The 23,146-nt window shown below is 39.4% G+C and overlaps 2 protein-coding genes across 3 annotated transcripts in view; both read left to right on the forward strand.

Moving 5' to 3' along the window:
• LOC140941153 (ADP-ribosylhydrolase ARH1-like) overlaps window positions 1–23,146 on the forward strand; it is a 245,793-nt gene that overhangs the window by 120,330 nt on the left and 102,317 nt on the right. The window lies entirely within an intron of this gene.
• On the forward strand, window positions 6,172–21,185 carry LOC140940900 (uncharacterized). Its single transcript, XM_073389863.1, has 14 exons — window positions 6,172–6,490; window positions 10,037–10,368; window positions 10,988–11,135; window positions 12,347–12,715; window positions 13,143–13,448; window positions 14,212–14,572; window positions 15,383–15,580; window positions 16,259–16,327; window positions 16,944–17,003; window positions 17,354–17,407; window positions 17,826–17,876; window positions 19,828–19,857; window positions 20,101–20,173; window positions 21,044–21,185. Exons 1-14 carry the CDS (start codon window positions 6,385–6,387, stop codon window positions 21,077–21,079), a joined length of 2,193 nt encoding a protein of 730 aa, XP_073245964.1. The 5' UTR covers window positions 6,172–6,384; the 3' UTR covers window positions 21,080–21,185.

A 23,146-nucleotide genomic window follows, 5' to 3' on the forward strand; every position in this document is an offset into this window, starting at 1 on the left:
CTGAACGTCAGTATGGTGCCAGAACTTTCTATGATCTATTTTGCAAAATGACGCTCGAAGATTGAGAACATGGTGGCACCCGTGCCGAAAATCATTCTGAACCCAAAGAGCCACTCATGACAGCCACATTCCCTTGTCGCTCACAGGAAATGTTATTTGCTACCCTCTTTGAACCTGTGGTAAAAGTATACGTATACAAGGTTGCTGGAGGTAAAGCCGAAACTGAACGATCAATATCTGAAAGAGTCAACCCGAAAGAACTATTTTCCACACATAGCATACACTCCATAATTGTATCAGATAAGGGCCCAAAATTCAGCTCCGAACCCTTTCTGTTATCTTTCTCTTAGTACGACGTTGTTCTTGTGACAATTGTGCCCAAATACCCAAGGGCAAACGGTGAAGTTGAAGGACAGACTGCATAGTCAAGAATGAAGACCTGTGTCCAACCCTCCTTGCTTAGCGATCTACACTTTTTCAGAATGGTTTTTGGATCACTCACCGTTTCTGGGAATCGAGTCATCTTTCTACCGACGCTCAAAAGTAAATAAATAGACCCTCGAATTTTCAAGCGATACTTCAACACTCGACGAGGACGACTCGACTTCACTCGAGGACTCGACGAGGACTCGATGTCTCTGCGAGGGTGACTCAATAAGGCACCATAACTACATGACGATGACTCGGTGAGACACGGTTGACTCGACAAGGACGACTCAACGAGACGATGACTCGACGAGGATTACTCCTCGAGGATGACTCGGTGAAGTTGGCGAGTCATCGTGTGTCATAGAGTAATCCTCGTAGAGTCAAAAAGTGAAGTCGAGCCGTCCTCGTCGATTCTCGAAGAGCCATCGTCTATTTATTTATTTTTGAGCGTCGGTAGAAAGATGACTCCATTCCCAGAAACGGTGAGTGAACTTGGTTTTTCACTCAACGAGTTACTCATAGGGTTCTACGTATACTTGCAAATCAAAGTTCCTGCCATACCCAGTATCCTCAAACCTAAAAGGCAAAATGCTAGTCAGCAACCAGAGGGCAAGTACGGGTCAACACAGATTTGCCATGTCAAACCCCACCAATCCGTTGCCCTGCTCCCTCCACCCACCACAGGTAAGCAAGTTTACGTTGAAGACTAGAACTGGGAGGGTCAGATCACAGGAACTGCAAACCAGTCTGGCTCCTACTTAGCGAGGATCGATGTGAGCATACCGATGTGTAATTTTTTATTAGTCTGCTCTAGCAGCAACTAGTTTGAAGCGTACCATACCTCCCGACAGTCCAGCTGTGGCACCTCATTAAGCATTAAGCATTACCAGTGACCCAAATACCACCAAAGGTTTCCATCCCCAAGCACGAGAATGTACCGACTGAAGTTTCGACACCAACTGGATCAGCAACAGCAATGCCAGCTCAAGAGAGCCATCTAAATGCTGAAAACTCTCCAGGTCACCATTCTATGAGTGGCAACCTGAGAGCAATATATCGTGTTACATGCTCTAACCCTGGAGGTGTTCTTTTGTGCATGTGGGCATGCGTGAGGCAAACAAGGTATCTCAAGAGAGCGACATGTGCTGCCTATCCTTGCCCGAAGTGATACATGGTCTGAGAGGTGCTACTGTGTTTGGCAAATTATAACTAAATCAGGGCTATCATCAGTTGCTGTTGCATCCTTACTCAAGGCATATAACCACCTTCTCTAATCATCTTTTCGTCTTATTTAGATATAAACGTCTTAGTTTTGGTATTAACACTGAGAAGTTTCACATTGCCTCTAGCATTAGTGACTTTCCAGATGTTAAAAACATTCGTGATGATGTCATAATCTATGGAGTGAATGTTCAGCGAAATGATAAGGCTCTCCATTCAGTGCTTACCCGCTTGCTAGAGTTAAAAATTACACTTCGCAAAAACAAGTGCCAGTTCTACATGCCTTGAATTTATTTCTTTGGAATGGTCTTCAGTGCACAAGGAATGTCCCCTAACCATGATAAGGTCGAAGCAATCAAACAAGCTGCCCTGCTAACCCCTAGATATCGGCAGATAAAGCGTCGATCGATACTCGACCGAGGGGTGCACAAATTACACAAGACCAAGTCGTGGATGCCTGTCCAATTGGGTTAGGTGCTGTGCTGACACAAAGTGGCAAAATGATCTCCTTTGCCAGTAAAGCTCTTTCCAGTGTAGAGAGGTGCTCTTCCCAAATTGAGCGAGAAGCATTGGCTGTCTCATGGGGTTACCATCACTTCCGAATGTGCTTGTTAGGAAGCCACTTGAAAGTGATAGCCGGACCACAAGTCCCCGTTGCACATCTTCAACAGGCCTACTTCTCATGCTTCAGCAAGAATTGACAACTGAAGTCTGAAATTGCAGTCATGTCACTTCGAAGTGCTGTACTCAAGAGATGATTCAAGTCCAGCTGATTACATATCAAGACATCTTCGGGGTACCACTCAGTGTGACCAGGTTGCTGTGTCTGCAGAGCATTATGTTAACTTTGTCATGACACGAGCCACAGCAAAGTCATTAAGCAGAGATGACATTGTTATGGCTACATCACGAGATACGACTTTACAAGAAGTGATGCGCTTACCTCAAATGGCCAGTGGAGCAGCCTGTATCCATTGAACGGAGTTGATCCAAGTACCCTTAAGATCTTTGCAAATGTTTCGAATAAACTTACCTCAGTGGACGGTGACATTGTCCTTCTTAGTAATAGTATTGTCATTCCTGATGCTCTTCAGAAACGTGTCATTGGACAAGTCCATGAGGGTCATCAAGCCTTATTCAAGACCTGAAGCTTTTTTATATCCAAAGCAGGGAACCCATCAAGGATTCTGACATAGAAGTTGGAGATACTGTGTTGGTAAAGGAGCCAAAGCTTGATAAGTTTTGTACACCATACCACCCAATCCCACTAACAGTCACAAGTAAGAACCACAGTATGTTGACCACTAAAGGAGGCGACCGGAAGGTGACTCGCAATTATTCCTCCTTTAAGAAGCTTCTTTTAGATACACAGTTCCCTCTCTCAGTGATGCTCTGGAAGAAACGTAAAGTGACAAAGATGTTCCACACGCACTCATTATACATCTTGTATCATCTAGTCAAGACCATGTCCAACCCAGCATCAGAGGACATCAACTCAAGAGCAAGTGCCCAAGCTGAACCCCTGCTAAGGAGGTCTGCACGTGGGCCCAAACCTCCCAAGAACCTGATTCACACAATGTGTCCAGGTTCATTGTTTGTTTAACTCATGTTATTATTCATTCCAAATATTTCCACGATTCTGATTGGCTAAAAGCACAAGAATAATTCACCATAACCAGCTACTGATGACCAAATTTGGAAGAATTTTGCGATTAATCAACCGATGACGTCAAAAGTGCAGCTTCCTTGCAGATTAATGCACCGTTAACCGAGAAGACCTGGGAACGAGGTTGAGTTGTTTTGGTTGTGAAAACAAAAATGGCGGACATTTCACTCTTTTCAGGAGTAAGAACTAGGTTAAATAATAGCTAAAAACATGGCAAGAACAGCAACTGAGAAGACAACTCGATGGGCGACATCTGCTATTTGGAGAACATTTGCGGAGCTGGACAACCCTAAACGTGCACATCGAAGATGATGGAACTTGACATTGATGGAGGTATTAAAGCATGTTTTAGCTATGTTTTCAAACTAGGAAGTATTTCGAATGAATAATAAAACAATCATTGAATTCGGCTTTGGTATCGTATAAAGAATTATGGAGATATCGGAGGGTGTTATCAGTCGAGGCCGTACACCCCCATCGATCTCCATAATTCTTCAAAAGATACTCAGCGTCTTTTATTAATTGTTACTTAAACAGGAAATCAGAGCTATGCGAGACCTATCAGCTATGCGGCGCGAGAACTTTCGCTCTCTTTTGCGCCATATCTTGCTGCAGCGTCAAGGCACCCACGTTATTCAACGCTTGCGAAAGGAGTCTACAGGTCATCCGAAAAATGTGAAGATGTACGTAATGATAAATATAAACACGTCATTTATTATATAACGCGCAAGATTTTTAAATATTTGGTTAAATGGCGCAATCGGAAGTTTTAAATTTTGCAAATTTACATTTTAGGAAGCGTCTACTACGCCGACCGCGACCTTCCTTTAATTTGTAGCTCGAGCGAACTGACTGACCCTGTAAATTTAACATCGCACATCACAAATAATGTTCCAAAAATGCTGCATCAAGTGATTCGTATGAAGACGAAAGTTCAATATGTTAAGCCTATTTTTAAGGTCGAAAGAATCTGAGAGAGTAGTACCTGAAAGCAAGGTGCCAACTAAGCCTGACGCATAATATCACAGAAAGTACAAGTAAAACCCACATTAGCCAATCCCTCTTCCTCCGAAAAACGTCATTACTGCGACGCCTCAGAGCGGCCGAATATCGGGCGTAATCTATTCGAAAATTGCGTGCTTTTTTAACGTTGATAAAGTTATACAAATACTCATTTTTATTCCAAAACATCACGAACCCTATTCACAGCCAGGATTATAGACAATTCAACACTTACTACTGCTTTTTCATGATCGAGAAACTTTCCTAAAGTTCCATTTGAAAAACAAAAAGTTATTTACTTCCCTAGAGAAACATCTAATGGTAACAGAAGTCTCATGTATACTCCTGGTTACAAAATATATCGACCTTCATTGCGAAGTCTTATTCCTAAAAATTAGCTCAGTACTGTTGAACTCACTGGCAGCCCGCGTATATTGCCGCTAGAGGTAGAGACTATCGAGAAACGTCGGAGTGGCGGAGAGCGATGAGAGTCGAACTGAGAGGCGGCTGTATTCGACAGCTAACATAGAGAAGACGTGGAAATTCAAGAAATGTCTTGCTGTCAAGATTTTCTCAGATGGTTTCGCGCATTTTCACTTTGCCTACGAAACTCATTGATTTTAATATAATGTCATCTCTCAAGGGAGCAGGGATAATAATACTATGAAAGCTTCTATGATACGAGGGTAAAGGTACAAGGAAAACTTTAATATCTTTGCGACATATTTACTTTTACAGCGTGGCACTTCAGGACTTGTTTCGTCGTCGCTTTAATAGAATGATTCACGGTTGCAGGTGTACTTTGCCGGTGAAAACAGGCTCGGGCTCCGTTTCGGTGAAAACTTTTTTAATTCACGAGCCTTTGAATTTTCACTGTTTATGCCGCTCATGTGACGGATCACTCCTGTATTCGAAGACCAGTTATTGAAGTGACAACAAAAGAACTGACTCTTTTGTAATGGAAATCATCCGCTTGGCTTCCTTCTCTTTATTAATTATATATTCCCTACGCCCCCTCCTAGCCCCTTTCCCGCCCCCGACCCCCACCTCTACCGCTCCCTTGCCACTCCCCCTCAACACGAGATGATTGTTTTTGTTGCTTTGTAGTCATTAACTGAAGTAGATGTTGGCGATATTTATCGGTATATATTGGCAAACTAAAAATATATTATCGAAGTTAAGTAACAGATAAGGTTTTGTTAGTTGTTGTGGCTGTTGTTTTTTTATTGCAATAGCGCGAAATGTTCCCCAGAAACTGAGCCAAGCAGTACTTGAAGAAGGAGATTTCAATGTAAAAAGTTTGAAAGGAAACAAACGATGAAAGGTTTAAAAGTACCGATCCAGGATTGGCTTTAGCATTTTACATAGGACTGAGGTTCCTAATATAAGGCTTTAACATGTACAGAGAATGATCCTGTTCTCGAAACCGCAAGCAAATACTCAATAGGCACTGTCATCTTAGTTCTATATAGACTAAGAGGTTTTACCCTGCGAGCTAGGAGTACGTGGAAAGCTGTAAATCTAAAGTTGTATTCTTGTCAAAAAGTACTATGTTAGTATATAAGGATTGTTTTAAAATGTCTTTGACTTGAGAAGGTTTTGTTGAACAAAATTAAACCTCTTTGGCGACGACGGTCACAGAACTCTTTTCGTATTTGTAATTTTATATTAGTTCAGTGGGCCACTACGTGTTTATGCACGTTTCTTATATCAGGTTCCACTTCTGTCGGCAACATTTTACGGCTCTGTGCTCTTAAGTTGAGTCCTTGGCGGTTATCTAGTAGTGTTGTGTTTTCAATTCTTTGTTGCGTTCTCTGCTCAGATTTCGCAATAATAACAAGCGAGGGTTCGCGTGATCGGCGACCTTTCGCAGTGTACTCCCCCCTTCTGCACACCACGCACCTACTTTCCTCTCCCTACACAGTGGACTTTGGAGTTGTACGAACAAAGAGGTTGTCTGTCCTTTTCACGGATTCATAGTTTTGTTACGTTGTTAGATTCTTCACAACAAGGAAATTAACCATGGCAAGTTGAAACGTGTAACTGATTCGGTTGTGTTCTAGAAGATGGAACGTCCCAGGAAAAACTTGTCGACTATCACAAAGCTTTGCCTATTGTGCGCGGTCTTCGTGGCTGATGTTTGTTTTCCCATCGTCGAGGCTTCAAGATCGGGTAAAAATTTATCACTTTATTTTCATTTTGTTGCCTCTTGAAAAGGTTCATAACGTAGAGGGTAATATTTTCCTTCCTTCTAGGACTTTTTTGCATAACATAAGAATACGCAAATTAAGATTGAAAACAAATTAAGACTTAACAACTCAGAACAAATCATAAATGCACCGCTATATAATAAACGACTTTGTTGTATTATGTAAGAGTTAGAAAATTTAAGCTTACTTTAGTGTATGGTTACAATATGTATAAGATTTTGATGAAGGTTTATGCGTTTGCAAGTGACAGCTAATCGTTTTACGTCTGTTATAGCTTAAACATTCTCTTCAAAAGCTCAATACTACAAAGTTGGTACCCTAGTAAAGAAAATTCTTATCTGACGTGAAAGAGTCATTAAGTAAGTTTATTTTCTTTGTCTGGGTACGTTGTCTATCCTTTGAGCAGGGGTCAATTTTCGAACTATGTTCTAGCATGCGAGAGCTCAATCTCTGTCAACAACCGCCTGATTTCCAACGACGAGTATTACTGTTATCCAAATAACTGGTTTTTATGATCTGGCTCAAAATGATGTCATGACTATCTGTTGTTGATGTCTGTGCTACTATAGAGAAACCTCTATTAAGCGGACAACTTCGGGACCTTCCCAAGTGTCCGGTTAATAGAAGGTGTCTGCTTAATAGAGGTTTATTTGTAAAAATTGTGCAATGCTCGTTAACGATTAACATTCAACAGTAACTGTTACTCTGAACTGTGATAAAGTTTCATGTTGTTGAGGAAGCTAAGGAAGCTGTGCTGTACTTTGTAGAAGACTTTGAGGTGAACTTTTGACAGCTAAATATATTGATTTATCTTTATTAATCGACTACAGTATGTATATCAAGGACGTAATCCTATGCTACTATTGTCAATTCCGTCCGGTGTCCACTTAATAGAGGTTTTTAACAATAGAAATTAGCCAAATACAATTTATTTTAGTGTCCGCTTCTTCTTAATAGAGGTGTCCGCTGAGTAGGGGTTCGTTATAAAGGAAAATATAATACACAGTTTTGAGACCCAGCTTAGTGTCCACTTAATAGAGGGTGTCTACTTAATTGGGGGTCCGCTTAATAGAGGTTTCACTGTAGTTTCAAATGATTTTCACCAATCACAGATTTCCAAAGGAAATCATGGTGACATATTTTGAAAATAGTTAATCACGCATTCTCTTGTTTAATGCCCAATCACACCTCACACATCTAATTTGGACCTCTTCACATATCCCAATCATAATAAATTTGGGACCCATCACCCATCAGGGAAAACCCCTTTGCCACCTTGGTGTATCCAGTGGAACAAAAAAGTGACTCTCTTGTGGAGATCAGGTGACCATAAGTAGGGGAATTCAATGTAATAATAAGCAATAAATTGTTGGATGAGTTAGTTAGTTAGTTTGGTTGGGTATCAGGTCTGATTGTATGAATCTTCCCTGCCAATCATACTTGTCCAGCATTGCTGTTCTCAGTTTTCCAATATATTGTCCTCAAGCATGATGAGGCTGAAAATGATGTCAAGAGTCAGTATTCATTCAAGGTTTCTCAATTTCTGATTGGCTTAAATTCCCCAGTCAATTCTTTGTAACCAGGTCCCATTGACCAAAAATGGAAGTCATGTGGTCATATATTAGCACAATGAAATATATAATATTGTAAAGATATCAACAGAAAAAGGGATAGCAAGGCACAGTTGTGCTGATAGCTGTTTAGGCAGAGATGGAGAAAACAGTGGATGATTTCACATGTTTTGCAAGGAAGAAATAGCCAAACTACTGCCTAAAACTCAGCAAGCAAACATTCCTCCCAATGTATTGAAACTGCTATTTGAAGAATATATGCTCGACAAAATATCCCTTTATAACCTAAAACTGCAAAGGAACAGGCAAATGTCATGAAGAGGGTTCTCATTAATCTTTAAAGTATAGACAGCTAGGATGTTAAAGTAGGCAGCTTGGTAATTGCGGAGTGCTGTAGGCAATTTCAGGCTTTTACTGTTTCACTTAACCTTATTTCTGCAAAAAGTAGACGGTGCAAACCTCCAAGCAGCCGGTTTTTTAGCCGGCTGCCGTCACTTAATAAAGAGAACCTTGATGAAGATAAGAAAAATGTCAATAGTGTTTTAAAACTTAATATATATTGCTTACTACTAGTTATAGCTATGGCTAAGTGCTAACGAGCAAAGATTTTACTTATACATGCGCGCTGTTTAATTTGTGTAGAAATGTCATAAATTACCGTTACAATAAAAATTCCAGTGGGCAAATGTGACAGCTATACCTTATTATAGGAAATTAGCGCTCCATGAAATTAAGGTATTGGAAATTAACGCGACTTAAATTAACGCAAATTTAATGGAAAACGACTTTCGGATAAAGAAAATTAACGCGAAAGAGGAGGTAGAATTTCATAATAAAGGAAATTAACGCGATTAATTACACGAAATCAAAGGAAAAGATGTTCGTATCACTTCTGATAGCGACAACGATGAAGATGAACTCGAAATATTGTAAACCTTCGCCCTAGCTTTTGTGAAAGATGAAAAATAAAGGGTAAATGGAAAGAAAGAAAGCTTGTAGTTAATGTTTTTTAGGTGTCAAGAATGTCTGGACAGGTTCCAAAATTGGGGTTAAGATACTGGAAATTAAGAGCACAGAAATTTAAGCTGCACTTAATTAATGTAGCGGAAATTAACGCTCAACAAAATTAACGCGACTTAAATTAACGCGAATTTTAACGATTCGGTTAATTTCATGGAGTGTTATTTTCCTATAATAAGGTATAAGCATATGTTGCAAATGAATCCACCCGACAATTGGTTGAAGATGGGATGAGCACGGGACTCTCAAACATGCACACAGTCCGTGGATTCTCTGTTCTGTATCACGTGTTTGCTCGAAAACAATGCATTCTCTGTTCTGCAGTGCGTCATAAAAGTTCCCTTACACTTTATAATGTGACATCGCTTTGAGATTCATTCTGCCTCGGAACTTTCGCGCACGGCTTTAATTTATTAGGCTGCCACCTTGCAGCCTTGCGTCTTCGCGAGACTGCTCATTGGCAATTAATGTATTTGATATATAATAATAAATTATAATGATTGAAGTCATTAATTTAACTAGCAAAATAATTATTTATGAATGAGGGATAGGAGACCAAGGAAATAATTATTGAAAATCAACTTAGGTTAAAAAATTTCAAATTATTGTAACACTTTTATTAATATTTTAATAATATGTCATTTATCATATAATTGTGCTAAGTTTTGCACATTGTGGCCCATGCAAACAGTTTTAATTTGTTTACATGACTATAATCTGTTTAATAAAGACCCAAATAGTAAAGAACTGATGCTTGTAGGACTCCCTTGTAGTCCTTTATCTCACAAATATTAATTGGCCCAAATATAAAAGGATCTGTTATTAGCAAAATGTGCATTTTTGTTTATGTTTTTATAATACTGCTCAGCATCTGTGCGCAGCGTGATTTGTAACCTCTAGTTATAACTGTTTTTTAGGCTGCTCTGATCCCCTTGGTATGAAAGATGGAAGAATAGAGAATTCCCAGCTGAGCTCCTTTTCGCATTATCGCAATAAACAGGATTGGGCAGCCAGCCAGGGAAGACTGGGTAACAGCAAGGCCTGGTGCAGCAATTCAAATGACAACCGGAAAGAATACTTTGAAATTGACCTGCTTAGGGTCAGACATGTATCATCTATGGATATGCAAGGATATCGTGGCTGGATTGGCTTATATCGTAGAAGTTACTATGTAAAGACTTTCACTGTAAACTACAGTTATGATGGGGTAACTTGGTACATTTATAAGGCCAACGATGGTGCTGAATTGGTAAGTATCATAAGAACATACTGGTAGTGTGATGGGCAAATTCCAGCCCAAATGTGCAATTTACAGCCCTTACACAAGGCAATGAGCAGCCCTGTCTTTCAAATGGGATTTCCCATTAGTTTTCATCACTCACTTTCAATAATTGTTAAATTCACTGCCGTATTTGTTACAAATCCTTAGTTTGGTTTTGCTTTAAAATTGTCAGCAGGTCCTTGATTTAATTTGAAGAGTGTCATTTGAAGATTTTGAAGACTGTAGTGTGCTATTTTCTTTGTCCTTCGATTACAATAACATCTGCCTTGACTGATTGTTTTGATGATTGGAAGTGAATTATGATGAATCAGGAGTTAGAGAGAATTACTCTGGGGTAAATGTTGTGAAAGATGTTTGCAGTAATTTTTTTGCAGGACAACAGAAAAATCGCAAAAATTAGATCTTGCAAAAATTTTGTGGCACACAGTATCTCCACTCTGCATAATTTAAAATGTATTTATTTTGTGGCATAACCACCCTCCTTAAACCAGTGGGTAATCTACTTGTTATATCTTTCCTATTTTGGTTTTCTAATCTTTTAGCACTAACCTTTGATTTTTTTTTATTCCCATTTACTCTTATTAAGACTTTTACTGGAAATAGCAATGCTAATGATGTGAAGACTAACCAATTCAGAGACACATTTGCGACAAGATTCCTTCGAATACACCCCAAGGAATTCTATCGTGACATGTGCCTTAGATTGGAGTTCTATGGTTGCAGTGATGAAGCAGGTAAGTGTCACCATTTTAGAAACTTAGGGCCAAATATTTAAACCTAATTTAGCCAGTGTTTAACAAAACCGCATTCTAAGTCATTTTCAATTTGCCCACCGATTTTATCTAAACATCATTTACTGTGAACAGTTTTATGAAAGTATATAGAGAAGACTAGAAAAGCTATTATCTTCTTAAAATAACCCACCAAAGAAGAGATGTGCAGGTTCAAAGATTGGTTAAACTGCAGCTTAAGTCGCATCAGTCGATCGAAAAACAGTAAATTGATCTTGGTTTCCCTTCAAGTACCTTCAAGATGCAGGGGGTATTAATTGTTATCATTTCAGAATTCAGAGTTTTTATTCTCCTCTTTGTTTTGCATTAATTTTGTGGTCGTAAGTTTGAGTTGTTCTGCATTCCCGCACGAAATGGCGTTAATTCTATCAACATTATGCCCGTGAGACGAATAACAACTCGTAAGCTTGCCCTGATTAAGGTAAATTCACAAATATAACGGACTTATTACTTTCTCTGTTTCATTTATTAAAAGAAAGAGATGAGCAAAAATTACAGATCAGGTTACTTTGTGGTCGTGTAGTGTGTTTTAATGTTGCAAGATCACTCAAATACATGGAAACAGAAGCATTCAAGCTTCTGATGGAAACCGTTGGGTACTAACCATAAGTTGCCTCATTCTTCTACTTTAATAGTCTTTCTTCGTGTAAATGAACTTTTCCAGAGGGGTTGGGGGGTCTTTATCACACTTGTGGAAATTCCGAAGGGGTGGGGGGTCATCAGTTCCCTGCAAAAATGGAAAATCCAGGGAGGTGGGGGGGTCCTAAGTGAAATCCCCTCCGTGGTGGGGGTCTGGATATTTTCTGGAACTACACATTTTTATTTGGTTGTCTTCGCGTACATTGAATACTCTATTTTAATTCATATTTTGGGTGTTTTTTTTTAAAGTTTCCTGGACATCAATTCTAGAAGTATACTCTGTTAGATGTTCTTGTATGAATATCATAAGAATTATCAGAACATCCCAATTGTATATGGTCGGGATTGGGAATTTTCAAGCAAAATTGGGAGAATCCCAACAAAATGGTTGGACAGTCTGAGTTGTACAGGAAATGAATAGGGACAACAAATGAGAATTTGAACTTTGATTTAGCTAGGGTTTGTATAAACCCTACAAATTAATATGCTCAACTATTCCACTTTATTGTTTTCAGATGACTGTACTGAATACATTACTGAGCCCAGTGGATCTATAAGAAGCCCAGGCTACCCCAACATCTATCCTCACAACAAGGACTGTACTTGGCTTATTTCAGTTAGCAGTGGCATGTACATTGCTCTTATGTTCACACATTTTGATGTTTACCAAGGGGCAAATCCGCAAAAGTGTAGCAATGACTTTGTAGAAGTTAGGGATGGGCTTAGTGATATCTCACACAATATTGGTGGAAAGTACTGTAATGGAAACATGGCCATGTTAATATTGACTCCTGGAAACTTTGCACGAGTCCATTTCCTCTCTGGTAGTGCCAGCCCCAGCTCTCATAATGGATTTGTCTTTGAATACCTCTCACTAAAGCGAGGTATTTTTAATATGCAAAGTGAAGTTTAAATCAATTTTTCCATAACTGAAAGCTTAAATTATTATTATTATTATTATTACTATTATTATTATTATTATTATTATTATTATTATTATTATAATTGTTATATTATTGTATTATCCCATATATGTGCCCACTTTTGCAACACCTTTTCTGTAAATATGTGGGATAATTTCTGAAATAAGTTCCTGAATGGACTGGTATGTACCTTCTAAAGGGCTAGGTTGGGAAATTCATGACTTGCGAGCATATTCAGACCCCAAAAAGGGGCTAAAACGTCCCTGCTATACTACTTTACTAGTATAAAATACTAGGCATATCTGCTCCTTGGTAGGTTGATCTGGTTGAATATCTTTCTCATTCTTTAACTCAAACTTTTTAATGCAAGCATATAACTTTTTTTCAGGTTTAGATGATGTGCTTACTGCTAAAGTATGCTCTGGTGACATGTTAGCACTGAATTGCTCAAGTTATGATTATACAATCAATATTCTTCATGCTTGGTACCAGACATCTCATAGCTGTGCACAAAACCGCAGTACAGAAGTATCTTCATGTCCTCCATTTGATGCCAAGGAAACTATTGTAACACACTGTCAGCACTACAAGGAATGTCACATTACTTTGAGCCAATCTCTATTTAATTATACCTGTGGTTTTGAAAGACCTCAACTGAAAGTTTTCTATCAGTGTACAAGCAAAAATCATAAAAGTAAGTATGGAACCCTGTGGTATGACCTCACGGTTAATACATCCACACCTTCTTGCAATCACTTCTCTTTCTGTGTGTGTACAAAAGTTTGCTAATCCTTATTCTACTTCCCTGTTAATGTGGCCACCCCTTTTTTTAACAAATTAATTTACCCTATGACAACCTTTTTGCCAACTTTCTTCAATGATTATTTTATGATGTCAATGTGCAGACCATTTGAATGAAGAGTGAAACAGTTTGGCAAGTGAGACAATCAATTAATCTGCTATTTGATTGATGTAGCGAGCTTCAAACATTATTAAAAGTTGTACGAAGTGCATTCCCAATTACGTTTTGAAAGTGTTAATTATTTTTGTCATCAACAGTTCGGAAAGGCTTTGTTTCATAATGTTATCCCACCATGGCCACGCCATTAATATAACCAGTCGCAGAGAACAATATTGTCTGAAAGTTTTCACAAATTTGTTTGTAACAAACAGGGTTTTCATTGATAAGAAGTAATTGTCTTAGGGCACTTGTTAATTGTCAAAACTGGCTGAGTGGTCACAGCGGTCTTTTGAAAATGAAACAGGCTTTTTTGGTTGGAGTGTGAATCCTTTCACTGCCTTTTGTCTTATTCTCTTTATGAGTGAACTGGTTTTGGCCAGCCATTTCTGGTTAATGGTGAGTGCCCTAAATTTACTTAGTAGCAATACTGAGCCCCATCACTTCAACACAACACAAGGTTAATCATACTTCTTTGTCATTTATTTTCTCTTACTAGCACGAGCGCCGACACCTCCACCAACACAACCAACCACTAAAGCACCATCAACGACCACACCTTCTACCACTAGTCCCCCCATACCATCACAATCATTGATAGGTCATAATACCAGCTCTTCAACCCCTGTTTCATCAACAGACATTACAACCACAATCCCTCCATCACAGGCAGTCTTTTCTGTTAGCACTGATATTCCTCCTACAACAAAACGTACGACATCTTCTCCACTGGTGGTTGGAAAGGAGGCTCAGATGGGAGGTGGAATGTCGTCTGGAAGATTGGTTGCCATTATTGTGGTAGTGATTGCAGTGATTGTTGTTTCAATCCTGATTCTCCTTTGCCTTGTGCACAAGAAAAGGTAAGACAAATGAGAAGATGAGTTTTTATATTCAGTCTGAATGGCTGAGTGTGGTCATTGCATTGGACTTGCAGTGTGGTAGTCTCAGTTTCATGCCCAGCTCTTGACCCACACTCACTTCATTTTTTAGCTGCTTCAAATCCTTGGGCATGATTGTAATTTAACAGCCAGTTCTTTGCCAGTTACTGCCAGTTGGGTTTTTGTCCTATTTATGTATTATTTACTTGGAATTGTTTGAGTGGAGTGCCTGAAAATAGCGTCCAGCAGCTAATATAAGTGCACTTCCACTACAAACAAATCATTTATGTTTCTACATTCACTTGCATGAATAGGAATGCAGAAATTCTGAATGGAAAAGAAATTGTTTTGTGCCTTGTGAAAATGAACTTCAGCTTTCATCAAGAGTTAAGCTGATAAATTCTGTATGTGCACATCTACTCTCTTACTAGCCATTCTAAACAAAAGATGTTAAATAACCATTTTCTCCAAAAACTGGTGTCTAGGGGAAATTCAGACCCGTTCTGGCTAAAACTTTGGCTCTCATTTGAGACAATGCATTCTTATTATTGTTGTTAGTTTTTTTCAGCAGTCCTTTTTGCTACCCAGTCACTGGTAACTTTCCACCCAATTTCATGTTAAATTGTCACACATTTTCATGCCCACAATTCTAAACCAGACCATTTTTTGTTCATGTTGCTTAAGCACCACTGATAGGCACAGACGTTTTTAGGAAATGAAGAACAGCTGAGCTGCGACATGCAGTGTTGATGACATTATCTTAATGAAGACATTAATTTTATAAACCTGCAGGAAAAATAAAGGAAAAGGAAGTCATATGCAAATAGTGTCATACAGTCCAGAGAGGGAATATTGCTCGCCAAATACAGGGAAGGCAGTGATATGCAGCCCTGCTGACAATAGGGAATACTGCTTACCAGACAATAATGCAAAAACGCCATACAGTCCGGACAGGGAATATTGCTTACCAAATAATACTACAGCGAACAGGTTGGTTGAAATTCTTTCGTTAGGGGGAAATCGATTGAATTTACTGAGATACTAGAATTATGAAAAGTTCAGTTTGAAGGGTATGCTGTAGAGGTAGATTCACATTGGGTTGACGGTATTAGCTGCAACTTTCAATTCAAGTCTGCAGATTGTAAATTCTTCAAGATTGATAGTTCAGAATTTTGAATGCTTGGTCAACGCATTCACTAAACTTATCAGGGTAAAAATGCTGTCTAAAAATGAGAGGGAAAACATGGTACGGCAAGATAAAGTTCATGCCCGCATTGACTAAAGAGTAGAAAGTAACTGATGGATTCAGTGGAGAGATATAGAACTACATTTACGGTAAACGTAAGATTACGTTTGACAGTCTTAAAATGTAACCCTGACCCCAAACAATACTGAAACAATTGAAAGAATGACATGTCATTGTTTTCTGCGACCAATCAGGAGAGAGCTTACGAGCAGCTCCTACACAACTGCTTAAAATAAGCAGACAATTACTTTGCCAAATAATTCTAAGGGATGAATGGCGCAAAAAAAAAAAATACTTATTTTTGTACGGAACTCAGTAATCAACAATACGTGAAAATTAACGAGTATCTCCCTTGCTGATTGTTTCTCTTAAGGCTGTTTTCTAACTTTCACTAACTTTTTTTCCCCTTGTTCACCATCCAGGTGTCCTCTAGATTACAGTGGAAGCAGAAAAGGAAATGCTTATGAAACTATGAATATCTTGTACCTGAGGTAATTTTTCATTCATCTCTTACACTCCAGTTTTTATACTCGCAAGGATAATTTTTTTGCGGAGGACGAAGATTAGGTTGTTGTTGATGATGATGATGGTGAGTGGAATAAGCGCTGGCTCATGGCGACTAACCTTTGCCTCTCGGCATTTAGGAAATCTCTAGCTTTTACACTTTCCACTCGTATTTCAGAGGTTTAGAGGCTATGCTCTCCCTGAAGGGTTTTCTTAGAGCACAGCCTTGTCTTTTGTTCTCCGCATGTCAGGAGACGGCAGTGCTCTTACAGACGTGGTAGCCAAATGGTTACTGCATCGGACTTTGGATCAAGGGGTCCGTGTTCAGGCCCTGCCAGGGTCACTGTGTTGTGTTCTTGGCCAAGACACTTTATTCTCCTCTCGCAGGGCCTGATCGCCCTAGCCAGGTTTATAAATGGATACATGCGGAATTGATGTTGGGGTGGGTATAAACCTGTAATGAGAATAGTCGTTGTCGCGTCATGCTAAAGAAACTGGGTGAATCTCCAGCGTGATGAGCCATTTGTCTTAAAAGCAGACTTACTCTCACCAGTGGACGGCTGAAATAATAACTACCATTACTATCTTTTTTGATGTTTCTAGTGCTGATAACGCCAGTGAATCGAACAATCTTGAGACTGAAGACGTCAAAGCGTATGCAAGGTATTCATTCATTGCCACGCTTAAAAGTTACCATTTTTTGTGTTCGTCACACAGTGCGTTTTAGATATCGCTAATCCATTGTGGTATGCAGGACGCGTGTCATACATCTACCTAGTAAGGAGCTTTGTTGTCCATGAGTCTCTTCGTAACCGAGTGAATAGAGTGCCGACCAAGCAGTCAAAGTTTTGAACGCTAACAGGGACTGACTTAATCTCAGGATATTCTTCTTCGTCCAATGATTGCCACGTGATGATCCTTCTAATTTTCCCTAGACCTGTCCAGTTTGTATACCTTAATTCTGCACGTTGAGGTTTGTTATTTAACCAGTTTAATTTCATCTTACATTGTAGCTGTTCTGTGGCTCCAACTTCACCGAAAGTGACGGAAAACCCTCTTTACAAAAGGTAAGCTTCAGTCTCTTTGAGCCCTTGTTTATTAATTATTACGGATAAAACTAAAAAATGCCATGTTTTTATATGTAATTTAATGGCAAATCAAGCTCATTTTCGTATGGGAGATCCCAACTTACGCTAACTGCTGAGACTTCACACCTAGTATTTTCCACCCTTCCGTTCCTGATACATTTTTTGTAAACGTGAACTCTGCAGACCCTTAACGTTGTGAGACGTACAGTTCAGTGAGCATAAGTGATATTTTTGTAAGTCACTTTGACTCACATGCCATTGATGCTGTAACTATAAACAAGTTATTTCTTTTATTGAGTCAAATGCAGTAAATGATGGAATATGGACAATGGCAAATTGGGATTTCGAGTAGCTGTGTTTCTATTTTTGTAATCTCTATTTCATGTTTTGTTTCCAGAGTTGCTCCTCCATTCAGTGGTCCAAAACCCGCTACACAAAGATATGAACTGTAAGTATTCTCAGATTAAAGAAGAGAGTTGTTAGTTTTATTACATTGTGCCAGTGGATGCAGGATGTCAGGGTGTTTTGGACACCCCAATTGATGGACGAAGGTTTGAAGAGCGGCTAAGGAAGTAATCTTACTTCGTTTTGTCACCGTCAACAAATGACATGCATTAGTAGTATAGCGAGGATAAAATTAACCTTTTTAGTAGATCTTCCAATTCCTTGTTGCTGGAGTACTCCCAGTTCTGACTGCATTAGTGTAAATAGTTTTAAAACCGTGTAAACGCAGACAAACATTCATCAATGGTTTCCGTCTACCTGTGAACGGCCGTTAATTAATTGAAATGTTGGCAAGCACGCTACTTAGACTGTTGGGTAGATGAGTCATCAGTTGTAAACGGAAAAATATCATTCACGCTTGAACATGCAGCCGGCTGTGAATACTCTGTAGGCTTTGGCATGGTTAGGTCAGTCGGTAGAGAGCTGGACTGTAGAACGAAAGGTCACGGGTTCGATCCCCAGGAAGAGAGGGCGTAAAACAAAATGGATGCATTCTTAGCGATGCACATTGTTTCCTTTACAAGATTTTCAGTTTGACAGTTTTATAACAGACCTCTTAGGGCCTCTTCATATGAGCCCAGTTGACCGGGCTGGTCCGGTTTCCGAGATCTCGCCTCACCTCTAAATCCTTTGTAAAATTTTCGATGTGTTCATATGAGAGGGCGGGCTGGCTCGGTTCCCGAGATCTCGGTTTTTCCAACCGAGATCTCGGTAAGCGGGCTGGAAATTTTGCCATATGAACACTTCATCCCGGTTACCGGGATGAACGGCGGGATGAATTCTGGCGGTCCGGATGGCATCGTCTTGCGTTTCCTACTGTATTTTCCACATCATAAGTATCCCATTTAACTGCAGTGATACAGCTTTAAGAGTTACCGATGCTAAGATAGGCCCGAAAGTTAAAATTTTTGTGTTTCGCTATGTTTGCCTTAACTTTCCTAAATTTGGCGCCAGAACTCGTCCCCAGGATCTTTGACCTTTTCTCATCTCGGAAACCGGGCTGAAATTTCTCATATGAACCCAAGGCAAAATTCATCCCGGTAACCGAGCCAACCCGGTCAACCGGACTCATATGAAGAGGCCCTTAGCTTGAATGTTTTGTTTTCTCAAAGTAGGTCACGTAGTGCCCTCACGGGAATTTTTCCTTTGTCTTTTTTTTACCTAAATAAGCACGTGAATGGCTATTGTGCAACTTCTAATCTTGGGTATCGTATGGTACTAAGGGTAACCTTTAACAAGTTTGGGCTTTTCGTCATTCGCCTGCCTTTTTAGCGTTATCTTGAATTACATCACAGGCAGACCATGGTCACGTGCTTGGCAACGAAAAAAGCTCACTTGTAGCACGCTTCACAGCTTAACCCGCGCAACACCTAATATATTGTTGATAAATGGATAATCCAACCGACCGGTGTGGGTAACCAAAAAGAAAACAGAGTTCTGAACTGTTTGTTGACGTTTTACTACTCGCTGGGCTTTGCAAACAATTTGTTTCATGTAAGAATGATGTAGCTTGTTTACTGATGTTTGCGTGACACATTTCGCCTTATTGGTCAATCTCGACTCAGAGCTCTTCTGCGCACACAGAGAGTTTTCATCGGCTCGCGCATGCGTTAGGGCTGACATAGCCCCTTTAAAATGTCCCCGGATATAAGTTTTCCTCATGGAGATATCATCGAATTTACTCTGTGGCATTTTCGTCTACATCCAATCAAAAGTTATTCTTACTTTAAACACACTTTGTGATGTACGATTACTACTAGTTCAAGACCTACATTGGGAAAACTTAACTTACAAGATAAAGAGGTCTATTAGATAAAGAAAGTATTCGTATTAAAAACACGGGAAATCTCTTCGTTAACACTTTAATCATGACTGTATTTTATTTACACTTGTAGGGTGAAGCCATCCTCTGATGAAGAAGCAAGGTAAGATCAAGATCTTTACATTTACCTGATCCAGCTCATTAGAATGAAGAGCACCCCTCATTCTCGACCAGCCCGACATTTTTGTGTAATTTAGGCGCGTTTCACGCTGTTCACACCATTGTATTCTTAAACATCACTCTTTCTCAGTACTTTAATGGGCGTTGTGCCTTTCTTGTGAGTTTGCGTCTGACTTGCCTTTCATCAGTAGTATGTGATTTTTTGACGGGGATTTGCTATCTTTAGTCCTCCAGATAGCCCTCTTCCCGAAGTCAGATCCATTCAAAACCCAAACTACGAAAATACGCTCCCACTTACGGTAAGTTTCGTTTCATATTTTCCTTTTTGTTTTCAATTCGTCATGTTTCTGCCTTGTGAGGAACCTATTCCAGTGGTATTTTTATCATGGCAATTCTTGTGAAACGTTGGTGCAATTCTCAGCGTGCATCATTTCTCTTCGACGAACGGCGCTTCCGACATCAGTGAGTAGACTAACGTGAAACTAACAGTGGATGCTTAAAGTATCTTCCAGTGATTGTCAGTTGAGTAAGGCGTGATGGACTGGTTCAACTGAGATTTCTCATTTGAAACTTTCGGAACAATTTTTTCGCGCTCATTTTGCCTTCATAATTGATTTCTCAGCCACGTTATCATTTTTTCTAGGAGTTTCCCTTTGGCAGTTGATTTCTTTCAAAATCCCATTGACGTCCGGAAATTTTTGTAGTGTTAATTTGCATCTGCTTAAATTGCAATTACCACTGCGACGATCATATCTTCATTTAAATTTGTATTTCCGCAGTTCACATCATCTTCATTCTAAGTTTCATTCCTTTCGCGGGTTAAGATGAACTCAACAAGTTGGCCTGCTCCCAAATGCAATGTGTGGGTCTTTATAGCTCAGCTGGTAGGGCACCGCAGCGCTAACGCAAAGGCCATGGATTTGAATCCCGTTGAAGTCCCCAAATTTTTTTCGGGTTAATTTGCAATTGCTTGAATTGCAATTACCACTGCGACGATCAAATCTTCATTTAAATTTTGTTATATTAGTCAGCTGGTTTAAGCGCTTCCGACCCAGTAAAACTTGCGTCACCTATATTTTAACTGAGGCTTCTTTCTTTTCACTCACCCATGAGTAGAACACTACGCAACTACTTTAATTATCATCATTTTTATCCCTTTCCTCTTGCAGACCCGTGAAAACGCCCTTCCAGATGCAAATTGCTGACCTGCAAATTAGGAACTGTGTGACAGTAAGAATAAATTATTGAATGGAAAGGTAAAATCAAGAACGAAACTGAAGAATGGAGTGTGTTTGTGTGTGTACGAGGGGCCCGGGGGGCGCTTTATGGTGTGTCTCAATAAGTTAAGTTCTTCCGTGTGTTTACAGACATATTTTACATTTCCTCTTTGAAAGCTTAAGCATCAAAGCATGCCCGCTTGAAAAGCACAAATAGAGTTCTTCCTTAATCTTGTTGCGAAGTGTTAAAGTAGGGTGAAACGTGATAAAACTGCTGTTTTAGGCCAGTTTCGAGTTATTCAAAATTCATTCACTGCTACGAGGCTGTGGGGATCGCACTGAGATTCAGGAATGAATAATTCATTTCTTTTGTTTTATTTCCACCTCGGCCTCGGAGTCAAGGGTGATTTTTGATAATCCGAAACTAGCCCATTGACACCAGTAACCCGCGTGGAACAGTGTAGTTTTCGGTGTTTTTCGTTGTCATTTATGTTATTTTTCCGGCCTATTTAAACTACAGTATGTATCCCTCTCGAGCAACAAATAGTTTAATTACAAAATTACACCTTACTGTATTAATGTTGTCTTAAAAAAATGAAAACCCAAAGAAGAGTTAATTGGCTTGTCGTAACCAGTTGACGCATTTCTGTATATTCATCAGATACCGAACTTCAAAACAAGCATATCTCTGGAATGACAAACTCGTTTCTGTAATTTGTGAAATAGTTCATTCGCCTAATTAACTCATATTTGGTTTTTTTCTTTTTTCTATGACAACGTAAGGTGTATGCTGATTTTTGGGGGGTTAACTGGAGTATTACCATGAGTTGATTTATTATCAAGTCGTGTTCCTCGACTCAAAAAAGGAGCTTGCCGTTGGTTTTCCAAGACCAAAGTTTTGTATTCGATCTTTTCTGTTGACGCAGTACACAGAAAGGTTCGTTAAAGAATTACCCTTTTCGCCATTTTGACACAAACTACGTTGGTAACATCAAGATGTTCTAATGTAGAGTTTTCCAGTACCATATTTACGGGGCAATAGTTCGTTCTTCCTTTCCATTTCGCGTGATAGTCAAGCAGATAGTTGGGAGGTTAAACATCACGTATACGGCAAAAGACAGAGATGGCCAACCGAATGTATCTGAAAACGACACTGAATAGGTTAAATGTATTTTGTCAAGTTTTTCACGAACGTGAAAGCGCTTATTGTCTTCAGGTTGTACACAGGTAGTGATATACGACAAGCGTAATAATCGATGTGAAAAATAGTCACTCACTGCTGTAAACTTGATGCTTACCCTCTGTCTTTAATACCACGTGGCTATTGCACTTTAAAACGGGTTTCAGTTATTTGTGCAAAATATTTAATCATGGTTTCCCTTTTGATTAGGCGGGTTTGGGCGAAAGAGGAAGGGGAAACTAGAATTAGCTTGGGTTGCAGATGTAACATAAAAGTGCAGTAAGTACTATAACAAAGAATTTGACAAGTTACTTCTAGTAATTCTTGAATATTAGCCTGCAGGGTTTGGTTTGCGTTTCCGTCTCGGACCCGCGTTGTTGATGCCAGTCCCTGAGATCATGAGAAGGCACTTACTCCACTACAGTAAAAACCCGCGACTAATGTTTTTAAGAACCTGTTGGGCTAAAATTTGCCAGTTAGACCCCCTCTATACAAGAACCTGTTTAGCCAAAAATTTGAAACAGACTTTAACTTTTTTGCCGCCAAAAAGCCCAGGCTTTTCGCTACTAGTGGGCTATAACATATAGCCTAGTAGTAGCTCAACCAATCAGAACGCAGCATTGATAATAGACTGGCCACTAGTTGGATTTTACCTACAATGTATTTTTGTTTCCTCAGAAAATAAGAACCTATTAACGAACTCAAATAGCCTACATTTGTGTATATTACCATTTATGTTAGAACCTCTTTAGGCTAAATTGGGAGAATGCAGGTTCTTAGTCGCAGGTTTTTACTGTATTTCATTCACCTTTTTCTTTTCGCATTATTCTATAACTGCAACCATGTATTTATTTCAATATATTCCACCATCAAGA

This window comes from Porites lutea, chromosome 6, assembly GCF_958299795.1.
Source record: "Porites lutea chromosome 6, jaPorLute2.1, whole genome shotgun sequence".
Taxonomy (NCBI): domain Eukaryota; kingdom Metazoa; phylum Cnidaria; class Anthozoa; order Scleractinia; family Poritidae; genus Porites; species Porites lutea.